The sequence below is a fragment of the Paramisgurnus dabryanus genome, chromosome 22 (genome assembly GCF_030506205.2).
Source record: "Paramisgurnus dabryanus chromosome 22, PD_genome_1.1, whole genome shotgun sequence".
Lineage (NCBI taxonomy): Eukaryota > Metazoa > Chordata > Actinopteri > Cypriniformes > Cobitidae > Paramisgurnus > Paramisgurnus dabryanus.
In genome coordinates this window covers 31,337,905-31,351,552 of record NC_133358.1, presented here as the reverse complement: position 1 = coordinate 31,351,552, position 13,648 = coordinate 31,337,905, and the positions used below count along the sequence as shown (strand labels likewise).

The window sequence follows — 13,648 nt, the reverse complement described above, 5'->3', positions numbered from 1 at the left end:
TGGTTTTATTGTTTTTCTATTACACTACTACATTTGTAAGTAAATCATTTGCAATGCAGAAATATTACTACTACGAATAACAGTGGTTTATCAGGTTACTGATGTTGCATTGCTATTATTTTGAACATAACTGTATGTGGGGTCCAAATGATTATTAAACTAACAAAATGTTTATTTGGAAATGTAAAATGCAGGATGCTTTCTAAGTGTTGGGTTTAGGATTTTGGTTAGGGAAAGAGGTTATAATATACAGTTTGTATGGTATAAAAGTTATTAAAAGTATAAAATCATTAGCTACAAACTTTAATGCATCCTTATTAAAACCATAATCAATAAAATAATTGAAAAGTAATTTTCTGTTTTCAAAATGAGGTACTTATAATCTTTTTGCATGTAACATGCACATGGGTTATAGGTCATTATATTACACTAGCTGTGTTTGATTCTGTTTCAAAGTTTTTTGATGATCATTAAATGGATATTAGTCCCCAAGTTAATTCATTTCACTTCACCAGGTGATTATGTACAATTGTAATCACAGCTCTTGTTTATGTGAATAGGTATGAAACAAAATTATGAGCATTAAGAGCAAATGTCTTCTCTTGCTAACTCTTGTTAACTATCCCTGTAATATGGTATCTCCTGCTCTCCTCTTGATGTTCATCAGATCTTTAGCTTTTTCAGGTTCATTGATTTCCTTCAACTTCTCAATAAGAAAATCAATGTGCAGAAGTGTGAACAGAGATTCAGTGTTAAGTGCAATCATCTTAAGAGACTCCACACAGTGATAAGCATCAATCACCAGCTTGATTTTCTGTTTCTCTGATTCTTGTAGTTCTTCCTTCAGCTTATTTATCACAGACAGACAGTCTTTAATTTTGTCTTCATAGTTCTTCTTTAAATCTTCATTAGTTCTTGTCTCAGTTTTTGTTTTTGTTACATATATTTTGGCTTCTTTGACATGTTTGTTGGAGGGACATTTATTTGTGCACACTGTGCAGTGATTATCTTTCATCACACTACATCCAAAGATATCACAGCTCCAACCGCATCCAGGATAGTGACAGTTCTCCTCACAGATTGGACAGGTCTGTGCTTTTTTAGCTGGATCAATATCAACCTTTTCTTTACAGGTCACTTCAACTTCATACTCAAAGTTGTTATTTTCTTTGACATGTTGTTTGTGTTTCTCCAGAGCTTCTTCAGTTTGTTTCAGCTCATTTTGGTTTTCTTTCATCTTTTGAACATGTGATTTTAGTTTAGAGATGTTTGGCTCTAACTGTTGCCGTTTCTTCAAAAAGTCTTGAGTCATTTTCAATGTTTCTGGTTTTATCATGTCAAGAAAGTAAAAAAAATCTCTCATTCCTCTAAAACTGAGATTCCATGATTGATTCTGGATTGTTTGTTCTTCTTCATCAAATGTTTCTCCCTGACAGTTGTTAAACAGAAAATAGATCGGCTGATTCTTCTTCTCATCTACAGCACACTTGACTTTAGCTTCTTTGACGGCTGTCAGGGCATTTTTAGGGGGATACCCATTTGAGTGTGTGAAGAGTAACACAATGTTATCAGCAATATCTTTACCAAATAAAGACTGAATCGAATCAAATATTTTTCGCTGTTCATCTGAAAGGCGAATGTAAGATGAGTTACACACTAAACACACTGCATTGATTTCATGAGGCCCATCTTCAGATGTATATACGCCAAGCAAATATTTAACTATCTTTTGATCTAAAGCAATATCACGGGTATTTCCATATCCTGGTGTATCAATGATTGTTAAATCAACTGAAGTCTCTTGTATATAAAAACCATAAACAGTGATGATGGAGGTCTGACTGTGAACTGATGGTTGGTCAGTCTGATCATCTGTGATCTCAAACCAAACTTTGTGTTTTCTCTGAACACCACAGATGTAGTTGATCATAGTATTGATGAGAGTTGTTTTTCCAGTGCCTGTTTCTCCCACCATCAGTATGATTTTATGAGGTTTGTCTGCGTCTCTTTCTCCAAAGATGATTTTTCTGTATGACTCAGATTGATCCAGATTATCTGTTGTTGATTGCAGATGATATTGAGCAGGATTTCCATCTTTAATTTTGTTGCTTTTCTTCATGAGTTCATCAATGTTGCACAACTGATTGTTTAAACTCAATGTGTTTTCCTGTAAACACAATACAAATTAACAACTATGAAGTTTATCCTTTGCTGCTCCACATGTAATCAACATGTTAATGTTAAAATGGTCACTGTTGATTTCTTTATTTTAATGAATATGTGTTTTTAAGACAGAAAATGCTTCTGACTCAAAACTTCAGAATTACATTCAGTGCTTGACAATACAGAGTTTGTGATGGGCCAAGACTGCTATTAACGACAGTTGGGACAACAGACAAAACTTTTACTTGCCCCATTGGGCCAGTGCTGTACCGTCATGTAAGTTTAATATTTGCTTTTGGTTTCATGCCTTGCCAATTTAAATATGTAATAAATAAATAATAAAATAAAAATGAACTAATTACTAAAATCACTAAACAGCTAACTAAACTAGAGACTTGTTTAATGATAACAAACCACAAGTTATGACCCCTGGTTTTATAGACAAGATTTGTCCTAAACTAAAACACATGTTTGAGTTGTCTCGACTAAAAATAACTGCACTGACAGATCTTAAAATATGCCTGTGCCATATATTTGTCTCAAGATACAAACCAGGGCCCGTATGTATAAAATATCTCAGAAATACTCTTAAGAATAGTCTTAAGCTATGACTTAAGTGTCAAAAAATTCTTAGTAAGGAGTAGGAGCAGTCTGAGAATAGAAGACGTTTATAAAGAAGCTGAAAGCAACTTTCAGTAAAGTGTAAGACTCATTTTTAAGTGCTGACTTAAGTGCTGCAAACTGAGGACTACAATGATTTCAACCTAAAATGGCCGCCCTTAACCTCTGAATCAGCCAATAGAAAGCCGGCAACGGTACATTCACAGCAGCATGTGACATCATAAATTCATGAATCATAAAGATATTACAATTATATTAGTATTTAAATATTGTAATTTAAATTTGCTTCAAGAAATGTTTAACAATATTACAAATAAGTACATATATTTATTTTACACGATTTTGCACCATTTTGATTAAGTTTCAACATGTTATTGAAATAGACAAACGTAATGCTATTTAAAAAATTAAGATGATGAATCACATCATTCTGATTTTACTCACATGCTGTTTATAAAGAAAAAACTAGTTTGCCAACACTTAGATAAAAAATACTTTGATGATCAAGCCTGAACAAGATGATCAAATTAAGTTGGTTCCCTTTCAGTCGGTCACTACGACGTCACGTTGTGACCAACGAATTGGGAACTCGCTTAGAGAGACCAATCTGCTTCGTATACTACTAAAACGCCAATGAACTTGGCATTGAGATATTTGCATAATGCTGGCGCTGCCCCGCCAGGTGCGTATAAGCCGCAGGTGCAAATATGGAAATTAGCTTTTTCGCTTTGAAAGCCGGCATTATCTGCTACTGAGAAGCTACTTGCTCTTCCGTGAACGGTTGCTGAAGTTGATTGACAAGCAGTACTAACACAGCGGACGCTCGCAGTATTCCACTGCTCTGCATCTTTTTTTTGTTTTGAGTTTACTGTGTGCGTTGCCTCTCCCTGTGCGCATCATCAGCTGAGCACCTAAAGAGTGATTTCCCTAAAAGAGTGATACGTGAGAGCTCTGTGTCTTTTTAAAGACAGCCACTCTCTCGTATATTCGGAGATCAGTGTCCTTTTCAGGATAGCTTTTCGTCCATGCGATCTTGGATGCGAGAAGTATAAGGGCTCCAGTGATGGTCATGAGTGCTGTCTTCGTGCTTGGGCATGACCCTCTTGGATTGCGGAGACGACTGTCGTTTCTACAGGAACGATGTCCGCGCCTTTGCAGTGCTGACGCCCCATGGTGCGGCTGTCAAGTGCTCGCAGGATGCTCTTCGCATCACTATGCTGAGTAGGACGGAGGATGCGTTCTCCACCTACCGGCATTCTCATCCTCAGCCGGTTGAGGCTCCGGTGGAGACTGCAGAGTTGTGTTCTACGATTTTTGCCGAATCCATTGGACCTCCTTCTGGTCCCGTCACTGCTGCAGCATCAGAGGGATGTCCATTTTTTCCCTCTGAGGCAGAGTCGTCCTAAAGATGGAGGCCGTGCCCGCTCGAGCGGCGGAAAGTCGGAGGGGTTAATCCCTCTCCCCCGAACTGTCCCGCCCACATGATTTGTACTTCGGTCTGCTCGGGCCTCTCGGTTCTCACCTCCTGTGCCTTTCTTTCCCGACGGCACGAAGAGCTGACGTGATTTGAGGCCGTGTCGGCCGTTCAGCTTTCACCCCTCACCTCCCTAACCAACGGAGCCGCTAAGGGCGGGGACCCCTTCAGTGGAGAGGGGGTTGCAATGCAGCTGCGTTCCTGGAGGGACCACCCAACGCTTCCCTCCCGTGTTTGTAGACAGTCGTCCGGTTACGGGGCTGCCCATCAGGCATGTGGAGAGGCGGCTTCAGCCCTGCACGCAATAATGTTACTGCAGGCTCACCAAGCAAAGGCTTTAGAGATTTACGAGGGAGGCCGCGACCTTCAGTCGTGCGATGTCCACCACAGTGGTTCAAGATCGCCACCTTTGGCTGTGTCTGGCTAACATGACGGACGCAGACAAGAGCAACTTCCTGAATGCTCCTGTCTCACAGACAGGCCGGGGAGTCGTACAGCTCCGCTGCGCAGACTGAGGCGATCTCCTAGGTCGGGCCCCGGCGGAAGAGAGCTGCCCTTGGTCCACCAACGTCGGCTCCTCAGTCTGCCTCTTGCCGTCGGCATCCTGCGGCGACCACCTCCGTTCCCCTCCTCAGACCCCATCTCGGCAGCGCAGGGGAACCGGTCATCAGCAGCTTGCCCCGCCCGCTTAGCCGCTTCCCGTGAAAATTGTGAGTTTAAGTGGCCAGAGACGGGCGACCCGGAGTGGCAGAGGATCACTCTTCAGGAGACGCTGATTCGCTCCTTCCCACGGTAGAGGGTCGGGTGGAAAATCCTTGGTTTGCATATGTTCCACCGGCTGTCCAGCTGGTACCCACTTAACCACACATAAGAGTGCATTCCTCTTCCCTCTCCAGGTCTCCGGAGGATCGAGAGAGCCGTGAGCGGGCACACACCAGCTCACCCTACCTCTCCTCTATCGCCAGCGGGTGTTTTCCAGAGTCTGCGCTCTCCGGTCAGGAGACCAGACGACCGTCACCCTCAGCGGGCTCAGGTCAGTTTCATTCACACATAGACTGTAGATGTTTATGCTGTCACAGCAGACGCACCGGCAGTCCCACCTGTCTCGCTTCGCTGCCTCACCGCGGGTACTTCCGTAGTGTCGTTAATTCTTCTCGTACGGTTCCTGGGTGCTTGGCTTCAGTTCCCAGCCCGTTTCGTTGGGTTTTACGCACGATCCACCTCGGTTACGAAATACAATTACCGGCACAAAATTCTCTGGCATTCATTTCACTATAGTGAAAGCGTCCGATGCACATGTACTTGTCACGGTTAAATCCGTGTCATGTTTTGTTTCTGTTCTGATCGTTGTCACCTGGACATTCATTGATTAATCACCTGATTCATTCCACCTGTTTGTCATTAGTCTGTGTATTTATAACTGTGTTTGTGCAATACTGACTGCCGGTTCATTGTCATTTCTTCCATGTCTGTTCACGTTGGATGTTCCTGTGTTCATTACCTGCCCGTTGTTTGATTCCCGTGTTTTATTTCATGTTTTATTATTAAATGTCCTTATGTTTTGTGAACTCTGCACTTGTGTCCTTACTTCTGTTCCCCGTCGTGACAGAATGAACCGGCCATTCAAGGACGCAGAAAGTTCACGGAGGACGGCTCCCCCAGGAGTTTCGTCGAGGGGGAGTAGTGACATCGGGGTTCATTCCCCATCAGCCCCGATGTCTTTTGGGGACCACCGTGAGCGATCGCTCGCTCCTGCGGGAGGAGGATCGGCCCAGGCGGTCCCCCAACGGTTGAGTCGTCGTCGACGGTCCCTCGGACGACCACCATCCTGCTCGCAGGGGGATCCGGAACGGACCACGCCCGATCATTTCCACGGGGTGGCTACCGAGGGTCTCCGTTTCCGCGAGGGGATGGGAGATGATTTCCGGGGGCATCTGATCGTCGACGATTCCCAGGAGGGGGGTAATTCGTCTGCCTCAGTTCTCGGAGCGATTGCTCCGGTTCTCCTGGCGCATTCCGGCCCACCGTCTCGTTGGTTTCGTCCCGGCGGCTGCCGGCTTCGCCAGGGTCCCCAAGCCCTCCACCCCTCCCTTGGACTCTCGCTACCAGACTTTTTTTTTGTTTTGTTTTTATGTGAGTGTCTGGTAGCCACTCGTAGAGGGAGGGGTTATGTCACGGTTAAATCCGTGTCATGTTTTGTTTCTGTTCTGATCGTTGTCACCTGGACATTCATTGATTAATCACCTGATTCATTCCACCTGTTTGTCATTAGTCTGTGTATTTATACCTGTGTTTGTGCAATACTGACTGCCGGTTCATTGTCATTTCTTCCATGTCTGTTCACGTTGGATGTTCCTGTGTTCATTACCTGCCCGTTGTTTGATTCCCGTGTTTTATTTCATGTTTTATTATTAAATGTCCTTATGTTTTGTGAACTCTGCACTTGTGTCCTTACTTCTGTTCCCCGTCGTGACAGTACTGCGTGCAAAAGTCGATGTCCTGGTGGCGAAGGACGTATCGAGCCGTTCCCTCTTACCGAGATGATGATAGGGTTTTCCAGCCTTTATCTCATAGTACCCAAAATACGCGGCGGGTTACGACCGATTTGATTTACGAAACCGGCTCTACAAAGGTGATCCTTCAGAGCAAAAATGCGTAATTGTTTGATTTGTTCTTCCTCCACTGCCTTGGCAGCCTATGTTGCAGAGCATTGGCTGTCAGCCTTTCACTAGCTGTATCCTCGCGAACCTACGTGTCAGGCTCGGGCTCCACATTGCGTCCCACCGGGTTCCTTTGTGAGTATTTTTCCATGGGGTTAATCCCACCAGCCCACGTTTCCCTCAGCAGAGCACTGCTTTGCTTACACAGCCGCGGCTGTCTTTATACCTCAACTACAGTTGACTTTCGCCCACCAATAGCCCTTAACGGGGCGGTGGCTTCCACAGCGTTCCTATACCGCTCAGAGAGGGTGCATCCCAGTCGCTGGCACTACTGTGGGGTTAAAGGAACATCTAGTGCCCGGCCTTCTGCCTTAAAACCTAATTCTCCTCCTTAAGTGGAACCGGAGGGCTTTACGCAGACACTGGAAGAGGTCAGCCCTTAGTGGCATTTTGGTAGGGATTTCCAATTTCCCAAACTGAAAGGGAACGTCTCGGTTACGTTTGTAACCCTCGTTCCCTGAAGGAGGGAACGGAGACGTCACGTCCCGTCGCCACAGGGCTGCTCCCTGCTGTTTATCGGCCGGTCACACTTCCGGCTTTCTCAGCGAAATGAAGCTAATTTCCATATTTGCACCTGCGGCTTATAGACGCACCTGGCGGGGCGGCGCCAGCATTATGCAAATATCTCAATGCCAAGTTCATTGCCGTTTTAGTAGTATACGAAGCAGATTGGTCTCTCTAAGCGAGTTCCCAATTCGTCAGTCACGACGTGACGTCTCCGTTCCCTCCTTCAGGGAACGAGGGTTACATACGTAACCGAGATGATTTCTTGTTAGCTCACTGCTAACATTGCTAACATTATGTTTTGGGTGAGGGTTGTATACTCTATTAATATCACTTTACATGTAATAGTGTCACTGCAATCTTGTAGATACTTCACATTTTTTATTGTAGATTTTATTTACATTTTATGGTATTTATTTACCTATAAATAAACTGTAAACTGTAAAAGCGGCTCTACTTAAAAAACTTACTTCAATTGGTAACACATTGTTACGGGTTGTGTTTTTTTTGCATTCTGTGTGCTGTTTTTTTTCTCCTGCGCTGTCTCTCTCTCTATCTCTCTCCCTGGCCCTATCGTTCTACCAGGTCTTCGCTGATTGGATGAAGTGGCTGTCTATCTCAATCAAGGGTGTGTGTTGACAGCCAATCGGGTGCCGCCATGCTGGTTAAAAGGCTTTCCGGTGCGCCGTGATCGCCAGTTCAGTTCTGGGTGTGATTGTGTTTGAGTTGCCCTTTGATATGTGTCTTTCATTTCTCTGTGTGAGTGTGTGAACTCACACTTGTATTCGTATACATGTATAGACTGTATAAGAACAGTTCTTGAGTGTAAGTTATCACCCTGTCGGGGGAAAAGGGAGCAGGTAATAAGATCGCGCGATGTACATATGACCCGTAGGGAGCTTTAAATGTTAGACACACTAGGTAAGAGGGGAGCGCCTCTTTTGTAAGTTTGTATTTTTATTTAGGGAGCTTAGTTAAGGCGTCGGATGCGCCGAAGATTTCGGTTTTCTTTTCACATTTTTCTTTGGGTAGGAAGTTTAGAGGGGTTTGGGAAATTAGTTATTTAATTTTTGTTTTGTTATTTTCTTTAATTTGGCGCCACCCATTGTTTTTTTTCCCCAGGGATTTATAGTCTTTAATTCTTCATTCCTTTACTTTTCATACACTGTAAATAGCTCACACCATACAGACTGATTAGTGGCTTCGGCTTTAAATAAAAGAAAATCTCATTTAACTGCAACTCTCTTTGTGTCCGGTCTCTTCTGATGCCTTATTCCAGTAGTATTTAAATTAAATGTTATGTGCTAACCCTGGATTTATTAAAAGTTCATAACACACATAATATTAAAACATTTTTAACTTTAATTATTTCACTTAAATTGAGAAAATTTAAGTTGAAAAAAAAAACTTTAACTTTTTATAGTGTATTTAATTCAAATGTATATACCATTTAAGTACATACCATTGCTGTCTTGATAATCCCATAAAAAATCTGGTAACACTTTATTTCGATAGTCCACTTTAGACATTTTACTGATTATAAGAAACTTTGCAACTACTTATCAACTACTTATCAACTACCAATCTTTAGATAATTAGTAAACTGTCTGCTTAATATCTACTAACACTTGATTGCGATGATATCTCAACAGACATTCAACTGTCTAGAAGTATCTTTGCATGTGCATGTCAACTTATTCCACTAACCCAAACCTCTTCCCTAACCCCAACCCTTACAGTCTACTAATACTCTAATGACAGTTAGTTAACGTATAGTTGCAAATTATTGAAAGTTAGTTGACATGTAGTTGCAAAGTTATTTATAGTTAGTAGAATGTCTAAAGTGGACTATCAAAATAAAGTGTAACCAAAAATCTTGGTACTGTGCAAGCACTTGAATAAATGTCACTAATATACATCTTATACTGTATATTATATTTTGTAATTTAATATACTCTTTATATTTCATGTTATATTAATTCCTATCTAGTATATACTACTAACATGTATTTATTGTACATTTTCTGCTTTGCAACAATGCAAAAATATTTTTTTTCAAAAGTGTTATAGAAATACATTTGATTTAAAGTAATTCCAACACATTCTTTGTTGTAAAGTGCATGATCTCCACATCTGCCCTCTTGTTACTCTTAAGTAGGTTGAGAGACCTCTCCAGCTCTCTTAAATAATTTAGGAGCTGAGAACTAGTCTTAACACTTTAGAGGCTTTATAAATCAAACTTATTCTTAAGTCTAGGAATAAGAGCAAAATGATGTCATGCTTAGAATTTTGACACACTTAAGCCTAAATTTTACTCTGAGCGGCTTTATACATATGGGCCCAGGGCCCGTATTCATAAAGAATCTTAATGCAAAAAGTAGCTCCTAGTGACGCAATTCTAAGAAAATTCTTAGAAATGTGTGCGTTTACTCTTGAAATTAAAGAAAAATCTTAGTAAAGAAAAAAGTAATTCAGAAAGCATCTTAACCCTTAAAAGAGGTCTTAAGGTCAAAATTGTTAGGAGCATGGACGAGGACTTTTAAGAGGCTTAAGAGTTTTTTTTTTAAGGAACTGGAAAAGTGGACAAAACACGAAGAGGGAGACAAAAAATGTTGCACACAATGCATGACCGTAAGTTAATAACATGCAACTTAATAGATTGTGCAGGAATCATGTTTGTGACCGATCTTATTACAGACATAATAATATAATATACACTCTAAAAATGGCTGGGTTATTTTTTAACCCAAAATGCTGGGTTGAGTCTGTTGGGTTGTTTTGCTGGGTTATTTTTTAACATTTTAAACACTTTTTGGGTAGTTTCAGTTTTCTGGTTGTTGGGTTAAAACTGCTGGGTTATTATGTTGGGTTGTTTGAAGAGGCTCACTTGCTTCGCGCCCTTGATGTTTGAATGTGCTCAGCAACGGTCGTCGTGAAAGGACTGAGTCACTGGAAGCAGTTGTTTCAAGGTAAGTTTATATGTTTTTGTGAACATTTCATGAATATAAACAAGATAATAACTTTTTGCGAGACAGCAACGTGCAGAGATGGGCATAAATACATGGAAATGTATTTCAAATACAAATACAAAATACTGTGTCAAAAAAATGTATTTAAATACAAATACAAAATACTGTGAGGAAAAATGTATTTAAATACAAATACAGTATTTTGTATTTTGAAAATACACAAAATACAAGTGAAATTGGTGATTTAGTGCAAGTATCCCTATTAGGCTGAAATCTGTCTGGGTCTATCTCTGAATGCCAAAAAGCATTTAGATGTGTGCAACGGCTTAGAAACTTTCATTTTATTTTACGTACCTCTTGCTTTCCACTGCTTTGTAGGAAATAAAAAACTAGAAAAAAAACTTGGTAACACTTTACTTGAAGGGGTGTGCATAAGACTGACATGACAGCTTCATAATCATAACATGACATGTGTCATGAACATGAAGAAAATTTTATGCACATTTATGATAACTGCCAAGTGTCATTTACTCAATTATGTAATTTTTAATGCAAAGATGACATTGTTTGAGATATCTTTGTTATGACAACTTGCCAAATAAACCAATACAACACAACTTGTTATAAATCATAATTATCAAACTTAAGAAACTACCTAGCTTTGTGGGTTAACATTACATTAAACTGTGATTTAAATGTCATTAAGTGTTAATACTATGTCAAATATTATGAATACTCGGTCAAATAAACATTATGAACTGAAGAATATTCATGATGCTGTTATAAAACTATTTAACAGAGTATTAACACTTAATGATATTTTAATGACAAATTCAATTTGTATCACTGGTAAAAAGTGGTCAGTTATGTTGTCTTGGTTAATGTCAAGTTGTCATGACAAGTTATGATGTATGGGTTAATGTCAAGTTGTCATAACAAAGACATCTCAAACAATGTCATCTTTGCAATAAAAAATACAAAATTGAACAAATGACAGTTGTCATAAACGTCCATAAAATCTCCTTCATATTCATGACACGTGTCATGTCATGATTATGAATGCGTCATGTCAGCCTTATGAACACCCATTCAAGTAAAGTGATGTTTTATAAAAACATCATAAAAACTTTTTCACGTGTCATCGACCAACAACCTAAACAGTTTATATCTGAAGAAATCCACGTATTTACTTCTCACGAGACGAGTGTTTGACACATTATTTGGCAACCTACTTCCTCTCATCACAGAACAATTACTCACGAGTCGCTCTCTGTAATTTACAGAATTATACAACGGAGCGCACGTCAAGCATAAAAGTCTTGTAGGTTTACTGAGGAGCCCACAGGTTCAGCAGGTTCACGCCGTAGAGTAGAGCCATGCGAATTGCAAAAGTGTAAACAAGGATTCAACTGCAAAAAGATAAAAAGAAATCAGCAACTGTGTGTTTATTCCACCACTTGCCGCCTCACGTGTGAAAGGGCCTTTAAAGGAAAACACCACACTTTTTTATATTTTACTATGTTCTTACCTCAACTTAGATGAATGAATACATGCCTTACATCTTTTTTCAATATGTGCACTTCATCTTTGCACAGTGTGTCATGAATGTGTTAGCATTTAGCCTAGCCCCATTTATTCCTTAGGATCTAAACAGGGAAGAATTTAGAAGCCACCAAACACTTCCAAGATTGTTACATGAGTAGTTACACGAGTAAGTATTGTGGCACAAAATAAAATGTGATTTTTAAGTGAATAACAAATGAGAACTATATTGTATGGCGGAAGAACACTTAGTCTGGCGCAGTAACATCATAACTCCTGTGAAGATGTTACTGCGCGCTGAGGTCAAAATGCTGCAAACTAAGTGCTCTTCCTCCATGCATTGAAAATAGATAGTTATGTATTAATTTGTCTAAGTTGAGGTAAGAACATAGTGAAATATTAAAAAATTGTGGTTTTCCTCTAAGTCAAAAGTGTAGGCTTATTTGTCAGCGTTCCACACTCTGTCTCAGTCGTGCAACGTGCAAGTGTGAATTTGAATTTTCTTTTCGCGACAGTTATAATAGCACAAATCACATCACACCCAATAATTCAATCGCACTTGCTTTTTTTCCCACTCCAACATTTCAATTATTGCCCACTAAAAGCTGCACAGATATATTTGCTTACCTAAACTCTGGTGTCTGATCTGAACTAGTTGATGCATGAAAACAGCACCCTGACTGGTTGACTGGCTCAAAGTATTTTGAGTAAATTTAAAATACAAAAATACTCATCTTAAATGTATTTAAATACAAATTACATTTCATTTTTTTCAAAGGCTTTAAAATGTATTTCAAATACGTATTTGAAATACATGTATTTGAAATACTGCCCATCCCTGGCAATGTGTTAATTTATACAGATTAAGGGTCAGTCACACCAAAAGCGCTTTAAACGCTTGCAAACGCAAGGCGCGACGCACTGCCTTTTTAAAAAAAAGAGCAGTGCGACGCGGCTTTTCATATTGCTAAGCAACCACTCACCACAACGTAAGGCCCGCCTCTCCCCTCATTCGATTGGACAATGGAAGGACGCGAATGACGTCGGGCGCTTCTCCGCTCTCAGCGCTCCTTCAAAAACGCGTCCGCAGCAGGCGGCAAAAAAACGCAAGGCGCTCGGCGCGCATAAACAGCGCGCAAACGCGCCCTGCCCATAGAATATCATTCAAAAAAGGCGCTGCAACTGCCATAAACGCTTTTGGTGTGACTGGCCCCTAAGACGACGGGTGTAATTTAGAGGAATGACGACTGTTACCTCAGATCGCCATTTACACAAATTGACTTGAATAATAATTCTAAGATGTTTAATATGGCATATTAATAAAATTAATTAAATCGATGTTAAATAATCCCCATCACACGGTTGATTTATTAACTCATGACAATTTCTGTAAGCCTTTAACAAAGCGAGTCAAAACCGGAACCGAATCTACCTCCGCAAGCCCACTTCGGCTTTTTGTGTCACACACGCGCATAGTTTACCCAGCTTAGCCATAGCGACACTATTAACTTACATTTAGTGACAAACGAGTTGCTTTCTCGTCATTCGATATGGAAATACAGACCGCGAGCACAAGTTAACTCTCCCGGCGGCGGAGGATCGCGGAGCCGGCGTCTACACTGTCACTGAGAGGCACATTCAATTCACCGTCGATA

The 13,648-nt window shown here is 40.6% G+C and overlaps 1 protein-coding gene across 1 annotated transcript in view; it reads right to left on the bottom strand.

Annotated features, from left to right (window-relative positions):
* Positions 1-13,648, bottom strand: part of LOC135740499 (uncharacterized) — a 47,942-nt gene continuing 34,294 nt past the window's right edge. The window contains exon 4 of the mRNA XM_065258884.2: positions 1-2,167. Within this exon, the coding sequence (XP_065114956.1) occupies positions 620-2,167 (1,548 nt within the window). The 3' untranslated portion in view covers positions 1-619. The remainder of the gene's footprint in view (positions 2,168-13,648) is intronic.